Source organism: Glycine max, chromosome 9 (assembly GCF_000004515.6).
Source record: "Glycine max cultivar Williams 82 chromosome 9, Glycine_max_v4.0, whole genome shotgun sequence".
In the NCBI taxonomy this organism is placed as follows: Eukaryota; Viridiplantae; Streptophyta; class Magnoliopsida; order Fabales; family Fabaceae; genus Glycine; species Glycine max.
In genome coordinates, this window is record NC_038245.2 from 45,835,345 (window position 1) to 45,855,845 (window position 20,501).

A 20,501-nucleotide genomic window follows, 5' to 3' on the forward strand; every position below is an offset into this window, starting at 1 on the left:
TAACCATTTGAAACTTTTGATAATTCCATGATTTGGTAGTATTTGCACTGAAATGGTAAAGTCTAATAACTAAAGCTTTTTCTACGAGTATCACATTATCTTTCATTTTCCGACATTCTATTTTCATTAATAATTACAAAATATTACAAAATTTCCCAACATACTATAGAAAACGATGAGAACTAAAATATTTTCATATTATCCGAATCCTTGAAAACAAGAAATAGAACTGAAAAAGTTATCTGTAATTATTTTAATTAATAATAACAAAAAAAAAATCCAAACATACTCCATTTTTTTGTCATTTCATTTTCTATTTGCTAACTAGAAAGACATCAACTTATCGAATGCCAAACAGATTAATTTAACCATTGACAAGAACAAGAAGTCAAGCATGTTTAAATTTATATTATAGGGACAACCATAACATTAGATAGTCGTCTTACGAATGGATATGTCAATTATGTACACATCGGAAAGGAGATTTGTTCAACATTCTGATAGTCATGACTCAAGGACATAATTTACATGACATATACACCAACTGTGTGATGTGACAATCAACGATTATACGCAGAAAAATAACAGAAAAGTATTGGTGATTTGGATCAATGAAAAGCAACAATGGACAATATGCCCGTGTTATACCCGAACATGCAGCTAAAATCTGAAAAAAAACCAAAGAATACAAAGCATCACAATGACTAATATCTGTCATGAAAAGTGCATATTCTGTATAACTACACAGCATGAGGCACCATGCCTTGTGAAGGATTTAAATAGTACAAACAATAAGCAATTACCTTAGTCAATGGCTGGAGCTACCAAGATCAAAGTCCATGGTATAATCATACTCAATTGTTGGAATTACAGAAGCCATAAATTTTAGGAATAAAAATAGGTACCTACAGAAATAAGTATATATGATTATATTACCTCATAGACACATATATATATATGTGTGTGTGTGTGTGTGTGTGTTAGTTATTAGGAACAGTTATGTCACTTTAGACTCATGAACTAGAAGTAAGGGGATAAAGTCCATATCCAATGACTATACGTTTGTGAAGCTAATTGGTACGAAATATTTGTATCATTGGTGCCACAGCATGGGTTAACGGTAGTCATATTGAACTAATCAAAAGACCATGTCGATTTATATCATATGAATGAATAGTTTCTCCAATTGAAAGCAATATCTTAGGAAGAAAGGGTTTACTTGTCAACTTCAGGCTCAACTCCGTGTGACATCAACACATCAATGATTTTCTTCATCACTGCTCCATGTCGACATGGATGAATAGATGCATGCTTCCCTGGCAAGTGAGGATGGTCCTCAATTGTTACCTGCAACATTTTTAGTTCAAAAAACATTTGTGAGAATTAGAGTGAGACGGTCTTTTTTATGAGAGAATAAAAGAGATAAATATTGAATATTAGATCTAACCATGAATGGTCAAGTTTAAAATACAAAAATCATGTTTTTTTACATTTTTTTAAAGTCATACGATTTTAATACCCTTTAATCTTGACCATTCCAGTGTAGTTGTACGGTTAAGATTTACTCCTCACTAAATACATCTCCTATATATATTCATGTGCCATATCTCACCGTTTTGTGTGCATGATCTTGACTAACATCTTCAAGAACAAGTTCTGGTTGCAAAAGCATTCTCGACTGCCACAAGATTGAACATAAGTTTGCAAATTATAGAATTGGAATTTGGAAATGATGAAAGGGTTAAATGAGAATATAACGTGTGCGACAAGAAAAGTCTCATTCTAAAATTCCAAGTTTGACACGAATGTCAGACACAAGTTCATTTTTGTAGTCCCAATACTTCATATAGATGGCAGGGGGACTGTGCAAATGATTCCATCCTTATTCATAAAAACTAGGAAGAATACATTTACTATAGTTCATCCACGTGTTAAGAATCAGGTCTTTTTTATTTTATTTTTTGGTTGGACACATCAGGTTTTATTCACTAGTTTAAATCAGAAATGCTAATTCTAGTTCTAGTAGCTCTGCTATAGCCCAATATAGACTAGTCAAAAGTGACTAAATTATAGTTACAAGGATCAAGAGAATAAAACAAACCTCATCATACCCAGTAAGCCATACTCGTGGTGTTTGATAATATTTATCATACCTGCAAAATGAGCAAGGTCCACCTTTTAAAATCATTGCCTGAAAACTATTTGCTTCTACTATGAAGTATATTATTAATTTAAAAAAGTGGTAAGGTATGGCTTACTGATTTTAAAAGGTGGTAAAGTACAACTATGGCAAGATAAGATATTGTCCAAAATAGAAAATTATACCACTTCCACAGTTCTTGTCCACAGAAACATTTTAAAAAAAACTGTTTGGTGACATGTTTCACATTTATAATTCTTAAAACAATAGACCATATTCAGTTTACACTTTAAAGATGTTTCTGGTTTTTGTTCCTAAAATAATTGCTTATAACTGGTGAAATTTTAGAATCTGCCTAAAACTTTATAAATACAGTATCAAAACTAAACTCAACAATGGATCATGGATACCAAATTTTTCATCATATCATAAATAGCAATTTCGTTGAAGCAACCATAATGAAAACATTAAAGAGAAGCCATAGACATAATCCTATCTTATAACGAGTTTGGGGGAAAAGAGTCACCCTCGAAGATGCAAGAACTCCACTTCAACAATTTGTGTTATAGATATTAAAGTCATAAAAAATTATTAATATAGAGGGAGAGATTTAATAAACCTAGTGGAGAGTTCAAAGTAGAGAGTAGCATGCATAAAATGACAGTCAAGAAAATTTATATTGAAACACATCTTACGTGATACTGACATCGTAAGTTCGGGTTCGAAGAATATTATCATCATCAGGTTCATGAGCGACTAGATATGTGGACTGAAGAGTGGCCTCCATTAGCATAAGAACAAATTAAAGACATGAATCACATTTATTGAATCAGTATCAAATAAATAGCAGGAACTGGTAAAGTGAATTAATTCTTAAAATAAATAAATAAATAAATCAAATGGAGAAATATATGAAATATTATTACAAATTATATAAATAAATAAAAACTAAATAAACCATCAGGTGCGTCATGGCCTACCTACTTAAACATTAGAAGAGAATAGTGAAACAGTCATTTAACTCAAATTATCTCCTGAACCATCATACTAACTGTGAATGAGGAGTAGAGAAACTAGGTGCCATTAACATGTGGTTCTAGGGTCACTCTAGGCTTCATTCTAAATTCTCAAAGAGGTTGTAATGATGCATGCACATTCAGCTATATTTGTTGACATGATGTACCCTGAAACAACTGGGTTTGGTGCATACCATGCTCAATCAAGATACACAAACCTCCATTTTGGAGTTACTGAATTAGTAAAATACTTGGATGGTCATTTTAAAAAAATCATTTATGATCACTTAGTAAATGGCAACTGACTTTAAATAAAGGATTTCAGGCTTTTCAGCCATTAGAGAAGTTAATAGCCCTCTAAAAGGAGAAGGCAGGGGAAAAGCATAGTTATAGTAGTAAACAGAAATAAACAGGTCTTTAGGTTATTCCTTGATCATATGCATGAAGATTATTCTGAATAAGTGATGACACCCAAAATCTCAAATGTATACTGAAAATGTGATGACACTACTGTGCAGCAGCATGACTGCTCTTCAGACATCTCTTCCCAACTTCTCTCTCAAAATTAAAGAATATAAACGCTAGGAAATATCAGCCTAAAAGAAACTTTGACCTATGACACTACATCTGCAAATAGCAGACTGTATATTTCTATTGTCCTTCATTTGATTCAATAAAACTGAAACATCAAGTCTGAAATTGATGCAGGACAGTTAGGAAACAGAAAGCCCACTTCCAAGTTCCAACAATGTGGTATCAACTTACAGGATCATTTTCAATAACATTGGAAGTATCATCAAACTCTGCCATATCTGGAATATCTTCTTCCTCCTCAGCTCCCATGTAGGAAGGAATTTTCTTAATAGAATTCTTTTTGCTGATTTCTAGGCTTTCCATGGAAGGTAAATTCTCATCCTCGTCAGATTTGGTTTCTTGAAAAGAAGAAGAATGCAAAGGCAAAAGATAAAAGGATTAAAGCCAAAACACAATTTACAAGCCTCCAGTCCAATAGCAATACATACCTTTAGGTTTCCCATGAGTTGCTAGCCAGCCATCATTATCTTCATCATCTAGTAAAACTTCCCCTCCAGCAGCTTCATATTCTTCTTCAACAGATGCAGCTCTCCGAAGACAAGGCACTGTTAAGTACTCCAAAAATCAGCATGACCATGAAACAGAACAGGAAATTCTCAGATATTACTGCTTGCTTTTAGGAGAAGAAGAAAAAAACACGCATGATGTAAAGGCATACTCAGATCTCAATCATACCATTTCTAGTAATCAAGAACTGTTTCTCAGGTGGCAAGTATGGCTTCCTCTTGCCTGGATCACCCGATTCCCTATTGGAAAACAGAATCACACATTTACTAAATCATTCAAATTGGGATTTCGAAAGGCTAAAAGAGGCAATTTGAATATAATCAGGAAAAGACGGAAAAATGAAAATTAGAATTACCAGGACCAGGTGGGGCATTTGGCAACGAGATTATCGCCGGCGGTGACGAACTCGGAGACACTGAGAACTCCTTTTTCTTTGAAGGCGGAAACGGTTCGGGGGCCAGTGATCCTCTCGACGGTGCCTTTGAAAGCTTCGTGAATCTTCTGAGTCAGAACCATCTCTTCCTCCCACTAAGGATTTTGGGAAATTCCGAAAGAGATTGAAGGAGGAAGAGGTGAGGTTGCGAGACAAAAGGTTTTTGGAAATTGGCCCTCGTACTACACGTTTCCTTTGTCAACACCTCATCGATGTAGATTGCTCAAAAATATATAACACAAGGGAAAAGGGCATCATCAAATGATATATGGAAATGTTTTTATATATACTTTATCAATGTTTGTTAATTTCGGAGCAAGTAATTTATATAGATAATACTAGAAAAATATTTTAAATTTGGCAATATGATAAATTTATGGTTAAGATATACTTTTAATCTTTTATTTTATTATAAAATAAGATATACCAAAATTGAATTTATTTCAAATTTTAGGGATTAGAAATATAATTAAGTTAATTTTTTTTATCATTTAATTAAAAATAACTTTAGATATGATTTTTAAAATTATTATTACAAAATTTGATAATCTTATGATAATTCATGATTTTACATGGTAAACATATATTCTATTTAATTTTTAATAATTTTATATTATATGCTTAGAATTATATAATAAAAAGAATCTTTAGAAACCTCTATATTTATTTAGTATGAAAACAATCTACTTACAATCCTGCAAGTATTTTTACTACTGCTTTTAATTAAAATATTATGGGAAAATAATAGGTAGCACTGTTTTTTAATTAAACTTGAAGTTTCCTCCTAGTAATGTGGGAGTTACAAAAGGAAAGTATATTGCTAATTAAAAATAATATTAACATACTTATACTTAAATTTATCCTTTTAAGATCCCGTTAGTAAATTATTCTATCCTATTAATTTGAATCAATTGTTTGATGTGATTGTCTTATCGTATTATTTATCCTATCCAATCTGTGATTTTTATCCTCTGAGAAATTATAATTTCTTTGATGTTCATTTGATTTAATATTCATTCAAATACTAAAATAGAAAAAAGGAAGTATTAATGGGACAAAAATAAATATAAATTCTATTTAAAATGCAAAATTGTTTGATACTCAATCTTCTTTAAAATATGTAAAAAAAATTATACTCGTATTTATAAATAAAAACGACCTATTGATTGGCACGACAATAATTTTGATTTCATCTAGAAAACGGTTGAGTAAATGGGGTGACAGTTACCATCTATAATCAGAGACAATTGTGGAAACGTTTCCACGAAACACAATAGGCAGTGTTTGAAGCCTGAAGAAAATGGCAAAGAGTTACAAAAATTTGCAGGCAAAACTCCAAGAACTCCAATCTATACTCGACCAAGCGTTGCTGCTTGGCCCCGAGACTCAGTCCCAGGACTCCATCTCCAACGACATCAAACATAAACTCGCTTTCATAGGAAACCTGTTAGCTGCCCAAGTTTCTTCTCATCATCCATCAAAACCCCATCATTTGCACCACATTTCAGAGAGGTTATCCACAATGGAGAGGGATTTTCATCATTGGGACTCTTTTAGATCACTCCCCTGTCATGATTTTGACATAGATTCTCTACTTGCTCTTGCTCCGATTCGTGTCTCAACAATGATGATGAAACTGATTTGATTGCTTTTGAAGACCCAGAAAGGCTTTTGCTTGATTCCAATTGTGAGAAGGCTATGGTGGAATATAGTGGTGCTGTGGCTGAGGCAACTGGCTATGTTGATGAAGAGAAACAGACGGAAGAAATGAAGAATGGATTTGACAAGTTGGAATCTTTTGATTATGAAGACGCAGATGATTTTTTAGAAGACTTTGCCGGAGACAAGGGACTTGTGGAATTTGAGGGTGCATTACTTAGAAAACCTGAGGGTAAGAAGGAAAATTATTTGGAAACAGAAGAAAGTAGACACAGTACATTTGGGGAGAGATGTTGTGCACTGGCTGCTGGAGATTTGTCATTGGCATGATATTGATGGGCTTCATTATGGTAAATATTTCTGCTTGCTTTCATTATGCAGAAGAAGCAAGCTATGCCGTTCCAACTTAGAAATAGGGCAGCTAAATAATGGTAAATTAAGCATCTGGTGTTTCTTGCACACAATTTACTTCAAAGACATTCTACAAAATTACTTCTTATGGTTGATAAGTACTTCGTATTTATGATTTAGATCAGTTCTGTCAAAATATTGTGTATATTCAAACTAACTCTGACTTGAGTGGATGAATTTTGAATATTTCATCTCTTTGTAAAGAGACATTTGTTTCAAGGTATCAAAAAAGATTCTTGAGAATGCAGACTTAGGAATATCACTTTTTCATGTTTAGTACAAGTTTTACAAAAACAGCTAGAAATATAAAATACTCATATTTGTGTTACTTACTAATCCCATGGTAAGAGAAGGATATCTTTGAGAGATGAATATCTTTCATTTTCATAGAAATAGAAGTTATTCTTTACAATGATTAGTCATCCCTGCTTGATTGTTCCTCATTCCTTATTTTTACTTCTATTTTTTTAAAAGATTTAATAAGGCATGATTTTTTTTTTGTGATATCAAATAAATGTTGATTATTGAACGTGTTAAAAATTACAATATTTTGTACGAAAGTGGGGAAAGAAGAAATTTATTATAAGAGAAATTATGTGATGAAGAAAACTGAAGAATATTATATCAATATTATATAACTCTTACTAAATTAGTACTAATTAGTTTCATATTCTTATCAGTATTAAAAGTAATAATGCAATGTCATACTGATTAAATAAATGAAAATTTGTTATATCAACATCACATTCAAATTTCAATTGTAATTTATGAACTATTATCTTTATTTTGATTTAGGATTTTTGGTTTTACATTAATATTACACTATTTTTTTGTGATATATTAATATAAAAAAAATACGAAATTTTATACTAATATTTTATTCCAAACATATCTTACAATTATAAAAACTAATGCATTCACTTATAGACGTTGTGGTATTCGTGTGGCAAGTCGTGACTATGATACTTCGTAGCTGAATTGTTTGTAAATAACGAAATAACTAGAAGAGTTCTGCGGGTTTTTTCCCTGAATGGCCTGCAGATGTTTTATCGAAACTAGTGGAACACAATCTTTCTCGTTATTAAATAAAGTTGCTTATAAAATGCCATAGATAAGAAATAAGTGGACAACATCATTTAACCACAAACAAAAGATGTCCCGAATAAAATTTTCGAGAATGTAAATACCTGCGGAGAACCAAAAAGCACAACAAAGATGTGCTTCAGAAACTCGTTAAGCAGAAGCAGTAATTAAACAAGCCCTTGGGGTAAACCAAATTTGGACCAAATATATGAGGAAATTAATGGTTTCGTTTGTATAATGAAGTTCACAAAAAATCAACAAAAGAAAAAAAAGATGCTTTACTAAGAATGTATAAACAAAGAAATTGTCAACCATCCACGTTAAACAGGAACCGGAAAACCCTTCTTGGCCATGCTATCCAAAACATCGTTGAGGGCTTGACATAAGCCCACAATCTGCAACGAAAACCATCATCAGTAAAAGGGTGAGGAAATTGAACTATTGATGGTTACTAAAGCGGCACAACTCGCTGACTCGCTCAATCAGAAGTTAAACAATATGGTCCTCACAGTATACGTGCTATAATGTAAACACAAGTCCATCCTACAAGTACATTTAATTTAAGCACAAAAGTAACATACATAAGGTATACAAGTCAACTATTACTTTTCTAATTCTCCTTTTCTTGAGGCCCATGGGAGTTGATTATATCGAAAACTTAAACTCAACATCAACTTATTTATTTCTGAGATTCATTCTTCAAGAAATATTAAAATTGGAAAGAATGTTTAATTTTTCAGAGTTTTAGCTATTCATATTTTTTTTAAAAGAATTCAAATGTGTGCTATAATATATCACTGAAATTTTCACAACTTTTATGTAACTGCAACAGATGTGAGAGTGTGAGATTCACTGATTATTTATTTAATACACCTACAAACATTCCCTGATTATTCATTTAACCCACCTATAATCATTCCCCGATTATTCATTTAATCCAACCTACAACCACTGACATCCAAAGTATCAGATGTTTATAACAAAATTACCTGCTGGTCCCATCGCTGCAACTCTTCAGTGTCATCGTCAAAATGTATCACAGCCTCAACCTGCAATAAATCATAAAAATATACCATAACTTTTTAAAGAGGTTTAGAAACTAAAAAAACCTTGCAATAATGTTTTCCCCACTCTCAGAACAGCTAAAAACTCTCCTCCTACATCATACCCTAAACCTTTTCCTAGTTCCCATACAGCAATCCAACAAGAAGATTCCTTCAACTATTATTCCTATTTCCTTAGAATACTTTTATAAACAGAGGTCGCAATTGTTATTTATACCTGATCAATAGAGCCCCTCATCCTATCCTCATAAATCATTCTTGATGCTATCTTCTCGGCCTGAGAAAAGTTATTATTAGAGAGAAAGAAATATCAACATAAATAGAATATAACAAACTTTAGGACCATCGAACGTTAATAAAGAGAGAGAGAGAACTAACAACACATTGTCACATTCTTTATAACACGCTCTTTATGATAGGCATAATCTTATTGGAAATTATAAAATTTTGTGGTCTCACTTCATATTTAATGTCTCGTTCATGATTTTGTAGTTCCAAAATATTTTTAACCAATAATAGAGTATATTAAACTGTGTTGCTAGCATTCCTAGAGAAAAAATACAAGAGCAATTTTCCTCGTTTGTAACCTTCGTTCAGTAATTAACACGAGTCATCATCACCAAGTCAATCCTTGGGAACATTGAACATTTTTTCATTATTTAAATTGGATGATTAAACAAAAATAAATCTTCAACATGAAAAAGGGACATACACCAGAAACATGACATGGTAAATTACAGAGAAGTATATTTCTTTCTATAAAAGGCACCGCTGTTATTTGCTCTTTGCCAAAAAATAAGTATAACTGTTTGACACAAAATTCTATACCTTGTGAGGTGGGATCCCCAACAGCGTGCCTAGCTCATCAAAGCTGCAAGAGAGGCACACATAGCTTAAAATGCGTGTAACCTAATAATGTTAAAATGATCTAGACATAAGAAATAAACTGGTAGTATAATTTCCCAAACCTGATATTAGTATAGAGTTTGCTAGCACTCAAAAGATTGTGCTCAATCATAGCGCGGTCCAGCACAGTGAAATTGTCTGGAAGAAGAGCTTGCTGTTCGAAAAGTAAAAGCTGAAGCATACTGACTATTACTTCAAAATATATGAAGATACCATATAACTAAAATAACCTGATGTGGTTTCAATTCTTCTGCAAAAGCATCAATTTCTGGTTTTCTGAGAATTCTCTCCAAATACACCTGATATTCAAGAGATTCATGTTATGTGATCCGTGTGGAAGGCCATACGAGAGAGGAGGGATGGGGAGGGGGAGATACCTTCTGCAGTATTGGATAGATCTTCAACTTTGAACACCGCTCATCCTAATCCAAGCCCACAAACATTATATATTATGAGATTTGACCTTTGCAAACAGGATTCTAAAATCTGTATATTGTTTAATGTGTAAACATTCACCTTGTACAAAGTGGCAAGAACACGGGAACGTTGAGGTCCTGCAGCTGCCAATATTGTGCATGTAACAGCAGCAGATAAAGCTTGTTCAAGTGCTTCCTCATTAATCTCCCTATAATATTATAAATAAAGATAACTGCCTGCCTATGAGCCATAGCATTCCAGATAAATGTAATATATAGGCTAAACATAAACCACATTGGACACATGCCAAAGATATTACAAATATGAGCTTATTCCTGGCCAGGGGACCAGCCAAGTTGAAGGCCCATGTTCATGATATGTATAACATTTAGCATCATTTGGCCCTCACTCACATATTAAGTTCTTCTATAGGTTTAATAAATTCTGAGATACCACATTTAAAACACAGAATGTCAATTACAAGATGTAGATATTGCCTCCCAATGGACTGAGAAAGTAATACTGTTTGTAGACCAAACTAGAATGCAGTTTAGGAAATAGATTCATTATGGACCCAAAAAATGTGAATGTTATCATCAGAATTAAGGAAGGCAACAACCCTTATCTAGTACTAATGCACAAGATTAACAAATAAATTGCAGTTTGCAAAAACTACTTGAAAACAGTGTGTTTGTATGTGTTGCCCCACTTTCAATGGCATCAAATGTGAAAGAAAGTAAATGGTGTATTGGCATCAAATGCAGTTTCTGATAGTTTTTCAAACACACACTAGGCAGTTTCGTTTACAATGTCAAAGATTCATACTCTGGCACAAATATCAGGTACACAAGTATTAAGCATTCAATCAAGCATTCATGTATGGTTGTTAGTTGGAATCCTAGGGGCCATAGGATATGAAAAAGTGTTTTCTGTTTTTACTTTCAATTATAAATATATAAAAATGCCACCTTGTTTTCACTCTATTTACTATTTTCAAAAATTTGGGTAGAAAACAATAATAGGGTGTCATTTTTGTAATTAAAAATAAAAAACAGAGAATGAAAAAAAAAAGTTCTCAAACCAAACAACCCCTTATTTTCTCAATTGAAACAAGGATTTGGATTGTAGTATCAAGCTAAATTCTGGGATCTGCAACAATAGTGATTTCAAAAGAAAATATAAGCTGAAGAATATATAGGCAAACGCGAGAGACTATTCCCATGACAGAAAAAAAAAAAGGATGGGGGGTACAATGACACAAAGTCAAGATATATGCAAACAGATTCTCTTCATTCACCCTAAAATGATTATGTAAAACCTAAGGGAGGGAAAAATAACATGAAAATACATACTCGTCTCCTATTTGCCTTTTCTCAATTTGAGATATATCATAATATCGTAATGCTGCTTCCAAAAACTTCCTCTTCAAATCCAAAATCCTTGCATAGCAAACCTGAAAACAAAAAGGAAAAAATGGGAAAAACAGATAAGGCTAGGCACAGGCATCTATCTTTTAAGCTCCGTTACCCTTTAGCAGCTATCATTTTCAAACCTTGTACTTTAAATTCAGAACTTCATGCTGACTGTTGCTGACCAAGAATGATGCTTTATTAATAAAAGCTTCAGCATTGACAGCATCATCGTCCTGCCAAATAAGCAAATTTTTTTTCAAATAAATTTTATGGCTCTCGCATTAATAACAAGTGTGCAATCATATTTAAAAAAAGGAAGAATAGTTGCCATACTTACTGCATTAAAATTATTCCTTAGGCATGTGTATAAGAGTACGAGAAACATAAACATTTCAGTTATAAAAATATTACCTTCTTGAATATGCAGATGTAGAACAAGAACAGGTAGGGCATGCTTTAAGACTAAAAATTATAGATATGGATACTCATGTTCTTGTGTGGCTTGCTATGACTCCCAATAGCCGCTACTTCAATCAAATATAGATTTCATTGCAGAAAAGAGTCAATACCTCAAGATATAAACAAGCAATTTGGACACACTTTGACAACCTGAATCCATCATCAATCACCCTGATAAAATAAATGAAAGTACAAATAAGTAAAAGAGAGACATCTTAAATTTTGGCTGAATTATAATTATAATAGTTTACACAAGAAAATAAATATGGGAGGTAAGAAATTCTGAAACCTCATTCCTGAATCAAGGTCAATACCACTGAGCATTTGAGCTGCTTTTGACCATTGCTTCTCAGATTCATAAAGCTCAGCAAGTTTCTCTCTAATAACTAAAACCTATGATAAAACAACAAGTGGCCATTAGAGTAATTGAATTGAGTCAACCAAATGCAAGAGGAAGGAAAAATGTATACTTAAACATGCATTGGGTGATGGGCCAAAACAAAAATACATAATGTGATGATGAGAGAAACTTTTTGCTTAGAAGCAAAGACCAAATTCACAATTACAATTAGCCAGTTTCATCATAGAACTTTTTTTTTGTTACAAGTTTCCTCATACAATACTTAGTACAAAATAATTTATTTAATTTTCTCAAAATTTAACTTCACTTTTTGTTTCAACTTCTCCAGACATCAAAAACCCTGATGACTATACTTTTTTTATGAAGTCTTTGAATGCATAACTAAAATTTGTGATTCTGTTATTCTGAATAAAAAGAATGATTCATTCCTCTCCCAGCCACCACCTCACTACAATTTATGCAATTGGGCCAAAGAGCACAATTGTTGTGTTCAAATAACTAAATTGCCTTTTTTTTTATGCTTATCTTTTGTACTGTAGAATTTAATCCCTAAACACGTAAATAAGTAATATCCATGAAACTAAATGAAAATTTACAAGATAATTGATTATTAGCAAAGTAAGGGCAGAGGATTAGTCAACAAAATGACAAGCATGCTTACACAGAGCCGTAGTTTTATTTTAATTTTTCGATTTTGTTCTCAACAACAAAATCCCAATTGCAGTTAAGAAGTAATAACTAAACGTTTCCTATTTACCGAGAGAAAACATTACTACAAGCATGCAGTATGTTAGCCGAATGCACAAAATTCAAAACCTGCTCTTCGAATGACACAACACGAGGCTGAATTTGGGCAAGGGAGTAATGAGCAATCTCTTTTTGTATCTCAGGCTCCAATCTTCCCAACTCTTGAGCAAAAGTCTGCAAAAGCTGCCGAGACACTACTAATGGAACATCATCTGATAACACTGAAATATGAAATTCGAAGGTCTGAGAGCTTGATAATGTTGAACACTAACCGCATAAAAACCCTAGATGGGAAAAGAGACTTAACTGTGATCTATGAATTTCCTAGCCTGAACAATGTCATTAGATGAAATGACGGCAGCAAGTATTTGCTTATACTGCTCTATCTTTTGCCTCTGGTCTGTAATCGCAGAAGCGCTTGCAAAAGCACTCTCCATCACTGTTGCACGTCAACATTCATCAACACAACGCAACAAAATTTATAAAACCTAAATTAAAATAAAAAACTAGTACAGAATTTCCAATTCTTCAATATTTCTAGCAAGTTGTAACAAATAAACAGTGAAAAGATAGTGATTATCATGCAGTAGAGAGTGAAATCGGTTGGTGAGGTTTACCTGTCGGCGTAGTGCGAGTGTTGAGCGTCGCCGACAGTTACAGGTTTCGCCGGTGGAGGTTGTGATTCCTCACTCCTGCGTCGTGAATTGGAATCAACGACGACACTCTCTCAAGTCTGAACTCTCAACTCAACCCTCTTCACCTTCGTATATTGTCCTCGGTTCTTAATTTCTGATGAAAACTGTTCCACCCGGTTGGTTCATTTCACCCAAAAAATTTCTGACACTTTTCATTGGGCTGCTTATTCCACTTCACATTTACTTTAGGCTGGGCCTAAATTTTAGCTAAAGGGATGTTGCTAAATACACCTTCCATCTTTACTTTTACACCCACTTCTACTTCTTTGTTTCAAGTGTATCCTTTCCTTTTCTTTCAATGAAGATCACTACACCCCCTTCTATTCTGCAACTTGAGACAAAACTTACCCTCCCCATCTCTTATAATTACCTAAATCCAAATGAAGCACCCAAATCAAACTCAATCTACCCTTATGACAAATTGATTAGCACAATTTTATTCTCATTTTATTGTTTAGATTGCACAGAACCCAATCCCTAGAACCTGTTGCTTCACTTTGATTTAAAATCACAGGTATAAAACTATAATTGCAGCAATCAATGTTATTTGAATTCATTGATGGTTGCTTCAATAATTAATTTAATGTCTTTTAGTAGGCCTAGAAATTTGGAATTTGTGTTGCCATGACTGGGTTCACTGCACAAACTTTTTTTAATTACTGTGAGAGAGTTTGGGCAAGGAGTTTCCCTAATCAGATTCCTTGATAAGGTTTTGGAGTTTTAGTGTTACTCATTTACTTGAATGTTGCTCATTTGTATGATTTCATTCGGTGATAATGACAATGAGATACTAGTATGGAACGAAATAAAGAATAAAGGGGACAGAGAAGGGGGTGCACTAACTTCTGAAAAAAACAGGATATAGTTGGAAAAATAATGAGTGTAAGGAGGTGCACAAGTAAAGATGGAGCTGTGTTTAGAAATATCCTAGCTAAAGTTACTGAATTGATTTTAGGGCCTTGTTATTAGCAATTTTTTGGAATGCTTTTTTATCTTTCCAATAGATCATCTGAAAGCCGAAAAAGAGAGTGCTCCGCAAAATGTAATTTTACATTTTAGATTCATCATTCCGAAAAAAAATAAATCAGGGAGCAATATCCCTCTTTTTTGTCTTTTCACTTTACAACCTTTTTTTCTTACAAAATTAAATTTGATGGAAAAAAATTTATGTTGTTGTGTAGCTAAACAAAAATACATAACAGAAAAAAAATGTTTTGTATCTACTCCACATATACAGTGAAAATAAGTTTGTGTTACGTAGTAGTTGAAAGTAGCAGTGTGTGTCACTTTACAATACACAAGGAGAACTTGTTTTCTAATTGTGTGAGTGACAATAAGTGTTGCTCTTATAAATGTAAGCAAGCTCAATAATCATCCTCTTATGATACATTACACTAAGCTCCCTAGTCATCCTCTCAAATAATGCATACAAAAAGAATATAAATAAGTCCTGTGAAGGTCTCTCTTGAGTGAGTGATATATGGATGAGAAATATAGTGGAACCACTTTAGATATTCACAGCACACAAATAAAAATAAGCCTCTAACACATGCACTCCTATTTGGAAAATATTTTATAATAATTATGTTTAAAATGATTTAAAAAAAAAACAATTAAACAAACCTTATGTTATATTTTCGAGTGAATCCAAGTAGGTGCAAAATTTGAAGCTATTTTGATTCTTTAAATTTGACTTGACCCAACTCATCTTATATTAGCTCATAAATATTAGATGAATTGGAGTCTAAGAATGAGTTAAAGTCTCAAAAATTTGACTAAATGAATTTAGGGACAAGTTAAGGTCAAACATAACTCGACCCAATCCAAGGCGTCAATTTTTCATTCCTAACTTTACTAACAGTCATTATGTATTTTTTTTTTTATACATTTCATTATTTGTGTTTGACTAAAAAATTCTTACTCATTAACTTTTTTTTGTATATTTTTCATAAGACTTATGCCAAGACGTAATTTTTTTTTCTAAGAATTTTAAGTCACCATTGCTTAATTTAAATAATTTCATGTACAATGATGAATTACAAATCATTCTTGAAAATTCAATCACATTAGTTAAACATAAATATTTTTTATACAATAAAAGTAAATATTTATGTTACTCATATTCTAAATTAATCCGATCCGATCCTAAATACACCTGGTTCAAATTTTATCCACGGATAATTAGGTTTATTTGAATTTAGAAATGAGTTAGAATTGGTCCAATCAAAATTTAAAAATTGGACCACCCGTAATTGATGTTAGTAGATTTGAGCAGGATTATTATCTTTCTTATACTATACATGTGCTTTATATAAAAAAAAGTGCCAATAAAAATTTATCCAAATAATAAGAATTGAATTCATATTTTACAAAGAAGATATGCTTAAATTTTATTATTAATACAAGGATTTTGTTGAAAAATAATTTATAAGTACATTTATAAAGACAATTTGTAAGGCTTAAAGAAATCTTAAAGTCTGATCAAATTTAACCCATGTAAACTTTAACTGATTTAAACTTTTTTTAAGTAAGAAATAAAAATGCTGACACCAGAAGGATATACTGATGTCACATTATTAAGGCTGTTGCTTCCAGAAATACTTTCCTCCGATCTTGAAATTAAATTGTAAAAGTTACCTTTAACTAAACAAGAAAGGAGAAGGGAGAAAAAATGGTGGGAAAGAGGTGGGGTGAAGAAATCAGAAAAGGGCAAAAAGCTCACATGGCAAGCACAGAAGCGAAAAATCATCCTCAACGAGTAATTTAATCCAACCCCGGACCCCACTTTGGTCAATTCAGTACGCGGCGCCCCAAGTTCACACCTAATCCTCCATCGCAAAACCAATACCACCCAGTTAAAATTCCACTTATACCCTCATTATTTTGATTCCTCCTCGTCCTCGTACTCCTCATTTCTTTGTCGCCATCTCCATTCCCTTTCCCTTTAAACCCATTCCCTTTCAACATCACAATGAGCTGACACATACAAACATCCATCATCATTATTATTTTACTCCGAACGAGTTGACACCGATTCCACTCACTCAACCATGAGCCGATTCAGGCGTTTTGAGCTCATAGAACAACCACCTTTCTTCCACTCCTGCTACTCTTTCCCTTCCTTCGTCCTCCAAGACTCACTCTCTCTCGACCTCGACCTCTTGCCACTTCCCAGCCACTTCGACGCTTTCGCAGATCTGGTGCACGCGCCGTCGTTCGCTTACCGGCGCGTGGAGAGGCATCTCGAGAATGAGTTGCGTTTGCAGAGCCTCTCTGACCGTGTGGCGGAGCTGGAGTCGCGGTTCGACCGTGTGCTCGGCGGAGATCGGAAGTACACGTGGACAGCGGAGATCAAGGGAGCGGAGAAGAACGGGTTCGATAGGAAGTACAAGTGGGTTGCGGAGGTCGCTGAGGAGGAAGATAAGAAGAAGAAGAAGAATAAGAAGAAGCAGGTGAAGGTGCTGAAGGATAAGAGCGCGAGGTGGACTCTTCAGCTGGAGAATGAGGATGCTGAGGAAGAAGAGGAGAAGAAGAAGAAGTTGCTGAAGGGCGTTGCGAGGAACGTGAAATGGACGGCTGAGATCACGGGAAAAGGGGAGAACAGTGGGAGCTCGAGGAAGTACACTTTTCAGGTGCAGAGTGGGGATGCTGAGAAGAAGGAGAAAAAGAACAAGGGAAATGGGAATGGATTGCGTATTGTGGAGATTCAGGAGCCAATTGGTCATAGAGATGTGGTTTTGAGACAGGTTGGGTAGCTTTTAACTCCCTTTTTTGAGTTTTGCCATGTGATCTTGTTTCATTTTCGTTGGCTGAAGTTTCTGAATATTAAATTGGTAGGCCAGTGATTTGGTTGTTGAGGTGAATATCAGGGTCATATGACAGTGATGCATTTAGATTTTCACTGTTAGGTTGTTTAAATGCGACGTCGTTTGGCTATTCATCTCATGTTTTCTTTCCTTGTTGCTCTGCGCCTCTTTCATACTAACCTGTCCATTGCTTGCACGTTCGATTTTTTATTTTTATTTTTTTTGTTTATTTCCTTTTGGCTGTAGATTTAATTTAGATGTAGACAAGTAGGTAGGAAGTAGAGAGCATGGCTTGGTTTTAACTTGAAACATGACTTGAGGTAAACTCTGATTTGTGCCCGTGACAGTCACTATGCATTATCAAATAAACATGTCCGTGAGCATTGGAGTTTCTGCCGGTGGCATATTTGCTGCTTTTCACCTTTATCATCCCCGGTGTATTTTTTTTTTTTAAATTTTAATGAATTTTAGATTCATACAAATAAATGCTACTATATTTAAAATTTGGAAGATTTTGAGTATGCTGAGTTTTTCTGTTTTTATCTAACTTCTTATTGAGGAAGGCATTTGCCAAGAGGTTTGGAGCTGTTCAAAATGAGAGGGGCAAAAAGAAGGACCTGTCTCCTCAAGATGCTGCCTTGTTGATCCAGATCAGCTTTAGAGCTTACTTGATCCGTAGGTCAAAGGCTCTCCGTGCCCTTAGAGAACTGGCCATTGCAAAGTCTAAATTAAAGGAAATCAGAGCCCAGTTCAATAACTTTTCCTACCGACGTCATGTAGCTCGTGATGCGGAGGAACGCCAGCGGTTTTCTGAGAAAATCATTGTCTTGCTCCTCACTGTTGATGCCATTGAGGTAGTGATCTCCATTTTTGGATCTTTCTTTGTGGAACAGATTGAACTTTTTCCACAATTTTTGAACTGCTAAACGTCATATCAAATGTTAATATATTAGTAAGTCTGTAATTTACTTTTATAGTCCAGACAGCACAATATAACCTAGTAGAAAACATGTATATATAGATGAGTTTGAATATTCATAGGTAGCTGACGTCGTTTTTATCGTTATCTTTACTACCTTATTTAACAGTTATGCAAGCATCCCGGACACTGTTTCTAATATACATTTCTCTATATTTGGTTCAGGAATTAGGCATGGAAGTTCTCTTATTTCTATAGAATTTTAACAGTGATTCTGATGATGTGAATGAAAATACAGTTATTAAAAATTCGAGTCACTAAAAATCAACTCATTCTAAACCAAATGGGCATTTATACTTTATCTATTTAGTCATGTTTTACTAGCCAAAGAAACGGGAAGGAACTGCATACCAGTCAGAGTAAGGAGAAATACTTGACAGTTGCCTAACACCATAAAGGAACAGAATACCACCATTTATTGGTTTTTCTAACAGAGTTGCTCATTTCCTGTTTCCTAGGGATCTGATATTATGGTAAGATCTGCGAAGAGGTCAATGGTGGATGAGCTGGAAGCAATGCTTGATGTGGTAGATCCCCAGCCTGGTGGAAGATCAGCATCGCTCTACTTCAAAAGAAGGACATTTGATATGCCTGATGGAGTCATCAGGAAGGAAATAGAAGAAGGGGTTGCACAGGTTGTGCAAATGCTTGAAGAAGCAGAGAATAGTAGTGAAGCATGACCGTGAGATCAAGAAAGTAATATCTATCTGTTTATTTCGTGTTTTCCTTCTGCTGTTGTAGTTTGTTTGCAGAGACGTATTTTAGTCTAAGATTTCAAGACTTCTAAATTAGGCTTTCCATCCAATGGTATTTGTTTTGCTGAACTTTTGGCACTTTCTGAACGAAAAGATTGGCTTGTGTTAGAGCTGTGTTATTTAACTAACGACTCAGAACCTTGTTCATTTGTACATAGGTTATGCGATGCATCTTATTTCTCTGTTCAGGTAATTCTTTTCTATCGTTCGCGAATATATCTATTTAAACGAGGTGTGGGCGGAATAACACCTAGCTCTACTCTATCTTTCGCTAAGCCATTTAAAGCAGAGACAATAATATGTGTGTGGGAATAGAGAATAGAGAAGTTTCTTTTAAGGATGAATTACACTCCATGTAACTTCTCTGGAGTTTTAATTCATCAGTTATTTCCTCACAATTTTAATGTAAATTACCGAATGAATTCGGGGAGAGGACCTGGGACGATGAAGTTTAAGTCTGATTAAGTTTTGATTAATAATTAGTTTCATAATTGATTCAAAGAATCTAAATCTGTGAAGATATCTTGATCTTGAAAAATCTAAGATCTTAATTAGGATGATATAAAAAAAAATCAATTCTATAACTTTTCAATTGATTTTATTGGTAATTAATGGTTGACAATAAAAGATATTTTTATAGTGTTATTTAATTATAAATTATTATTAATATAATTTTTTAATGTAATTGTTTTAAAAATTAATAAATTTATGATATATGATAATTTATGATTAGATAAAAATGTAAAATTATTTAGGATATAACTTTTTTCTTTTCTTTTTGGATATGATTCAGACCTCAAAATTATTATTGGAGTTTTAAGCCAAAGGTTAACTAAATTTTAACATCATTAAATTACAGTTAAAAAAAATATTTTGTTAAAAAAACCTTAAGAGTATTCTAGTCTTTGTGCAGGTTTTTTTTTTTTGTTTGGTTTCACAAGTTCATGAAAAGTGACATGTCATCGTTAATGTCACATCATCAAATTTTTATTGGTGAAAGAATTACAATCATACAATTGCGATACCAATTAGACCTAATTGACTCAATTAGAATATG

General features: G+C 33.5%; 3 protein-coding genes across 4 annotated transcripts; 1 reads left to right on the plus strand and 2 right to left on the minus strand.

The window, feature by feature from the left end:
• Positions 1 to 388: 388 nt before the first annotated feature.
• Positions 389 to 4,950, minus strand: LOC100814257 (autophagy-related protein 3). 2 transcript variants are annotated; one of them, XM_041005127.1, is made up of 10 exons: positions 4,613 to 4,950; positions 4,426 to 4,496; positions 4,179 to 4,295; positions 3,922 to 4,088; positions 2,836 to 2,921; positions 2,102 to 2,153; positions 1,613 to 1,678; positions 1,220 to 1,347; positions 804 to 905; positions 389 to 667 (listed from the first exon to the last, which is right to left on the minus strand). In XM_041005127.1, the coding sequence occupies exons 1-9, from the start codon at positions 4,771 to 4,773 to the stop codon at positions 809 to 811; spliced, it is 945 nt and encodes a 314-aa protein (XP_040861061.1). In that variant the 5' UTR covers positions 4,774 to 4,950; the 3' UTR covers positions 389 to 667; positions 804 to 808. The 2 variants fall into 2 exon arrangements, with proteins under 2 accessions (XP_040861061.1, XP_040861063.1); XM_041005129.1 differs by having other exon boundaries at positions 2,836 to 2,909; positions 4,613 to 4,949.
• A 3,078-nt stretch (positions 4,951 to 8,028) lies between these two features.
• LOC100819593 (COP9 signalosome complex subunit 4) lies at positions 8,029 to 14,443 on the minus strand. Its single transcript, XM_003534363.5, has 15 exons — positions 13,827 to 14,443; positions 13,517 to 13,648; positions 13,279 to 13,430; positions 12,391 to 12,494; positions 12,212 to 12,272; positions 11,783 to 11,875; positions 11,583 to 11,683; positions 10,330 to 10,438; positions 10,191 to 10,235; positions 10,044 to 10,112; positions 9,876 to 9,967; positions 9,736 to 9,778; positions 9,125 to 9,184; positions 8,833 to 8,892; positions 8,029 to 8,238 (listed from the first exon to the last, which is right to left on the minus strand). Exons 2-15 carry the CDS (start codon positions 13,644 to 13,646, stop codon positions 8,164 to 8,166), a joined length of 1,194 nt encoding a protein of 397 aa, XP_003534411.1. The 5' UTR covers positions 13,647 to 13,648; positions 13,827 to 14,443; the 3' UTR covers positions 8,029 to 8,163.
• A 2,436-nt stretch (positions 14,444 to 16,879) lies between these two features.
• Positions 16,880 to 19,631, plus strand: CBP (putative calmodulin-binding protein). The gene is made up of 3 exons (NM_001354324.1): positions 16,880 to 17,650; positions 18,274 to 18,564; positions 19,148 to 19,631. The coding sequence occupies exons 1-3, from the start codon at positions 16,955 to 16,957 to the stop codon at positions 19,367 to 19,369; spliced, it is 1,209 nt and encodes a 402-aa protein (NP_001341253.1). The 5' UTR covers positions 16,880 to 16,954; the 3' UTR covers positions 19,370 to 19,631.
• Positions 19,632 to 20,501: the final 870 nt, after the last annotated feature.

Coding starts and splice junctions, on each gene's coding strand:
- LOC100814257 (XM_041005127.1), bottom strand. CDS start 4,773: ATGGTTCTGACTCAGAAGATTCACGAAGCTTTCAAAGGCACCGTCGAG. Junction 4,296..4,425: donor GTTCTTGATTACTAGAAATG/GTATGATTGAGA, acceptor AGTACTTAACAG/TGCCTTGTCTTCGGAGAGCT. Junction 1,348..1,612: donor AAGATCATGCACACAAAACG/GTGAGATATGGC, acceptor AAAATGTTGCAG/GTAACAATTGAGGACCATCC.
- LOC100819593 (XM_003534363.5), bottom strand. CDS start 13,646: ATGGAGAGTGCTTTTGCAAGCGCTTCTGCGATTACAGACCAGAGGCAA. Junction 12,495..13,278: donor TTGTGTCATTCGAAGAGCAG/GTTTTGAATTTT, acceptor GTTTTATCATAG/GTTTTAGTTATTAGAGAGAA. Junction 9,779..9,875: donor AAACTCTATACTAATATCAG/GTTTGGGAAATT, acceptor CCTCTCTTGCAG/CTTTGATGAGCTAGGCACGC.
- CBP (NM_001354324.1), top strand. CDS start 16,955: ATGAGCCGATTCAGGCGTTTTGAGCTCATAGAACAACCACCTTTCTTC. Junction 17,651..18,273: donor GAGATGTGGTTTTGAGACAG/GTTGGGTAGCTT, acceptor TTATTGAGGAAG/GCATTTGCCAAGAGGTTTGG. Junction 18,565..19,147: donor TCACTGTTGATGCCATTGAG/GTAGTGATCTCC, acceptor CCTGTTTCCTAG/GGATCTGATATTATGGTAAG.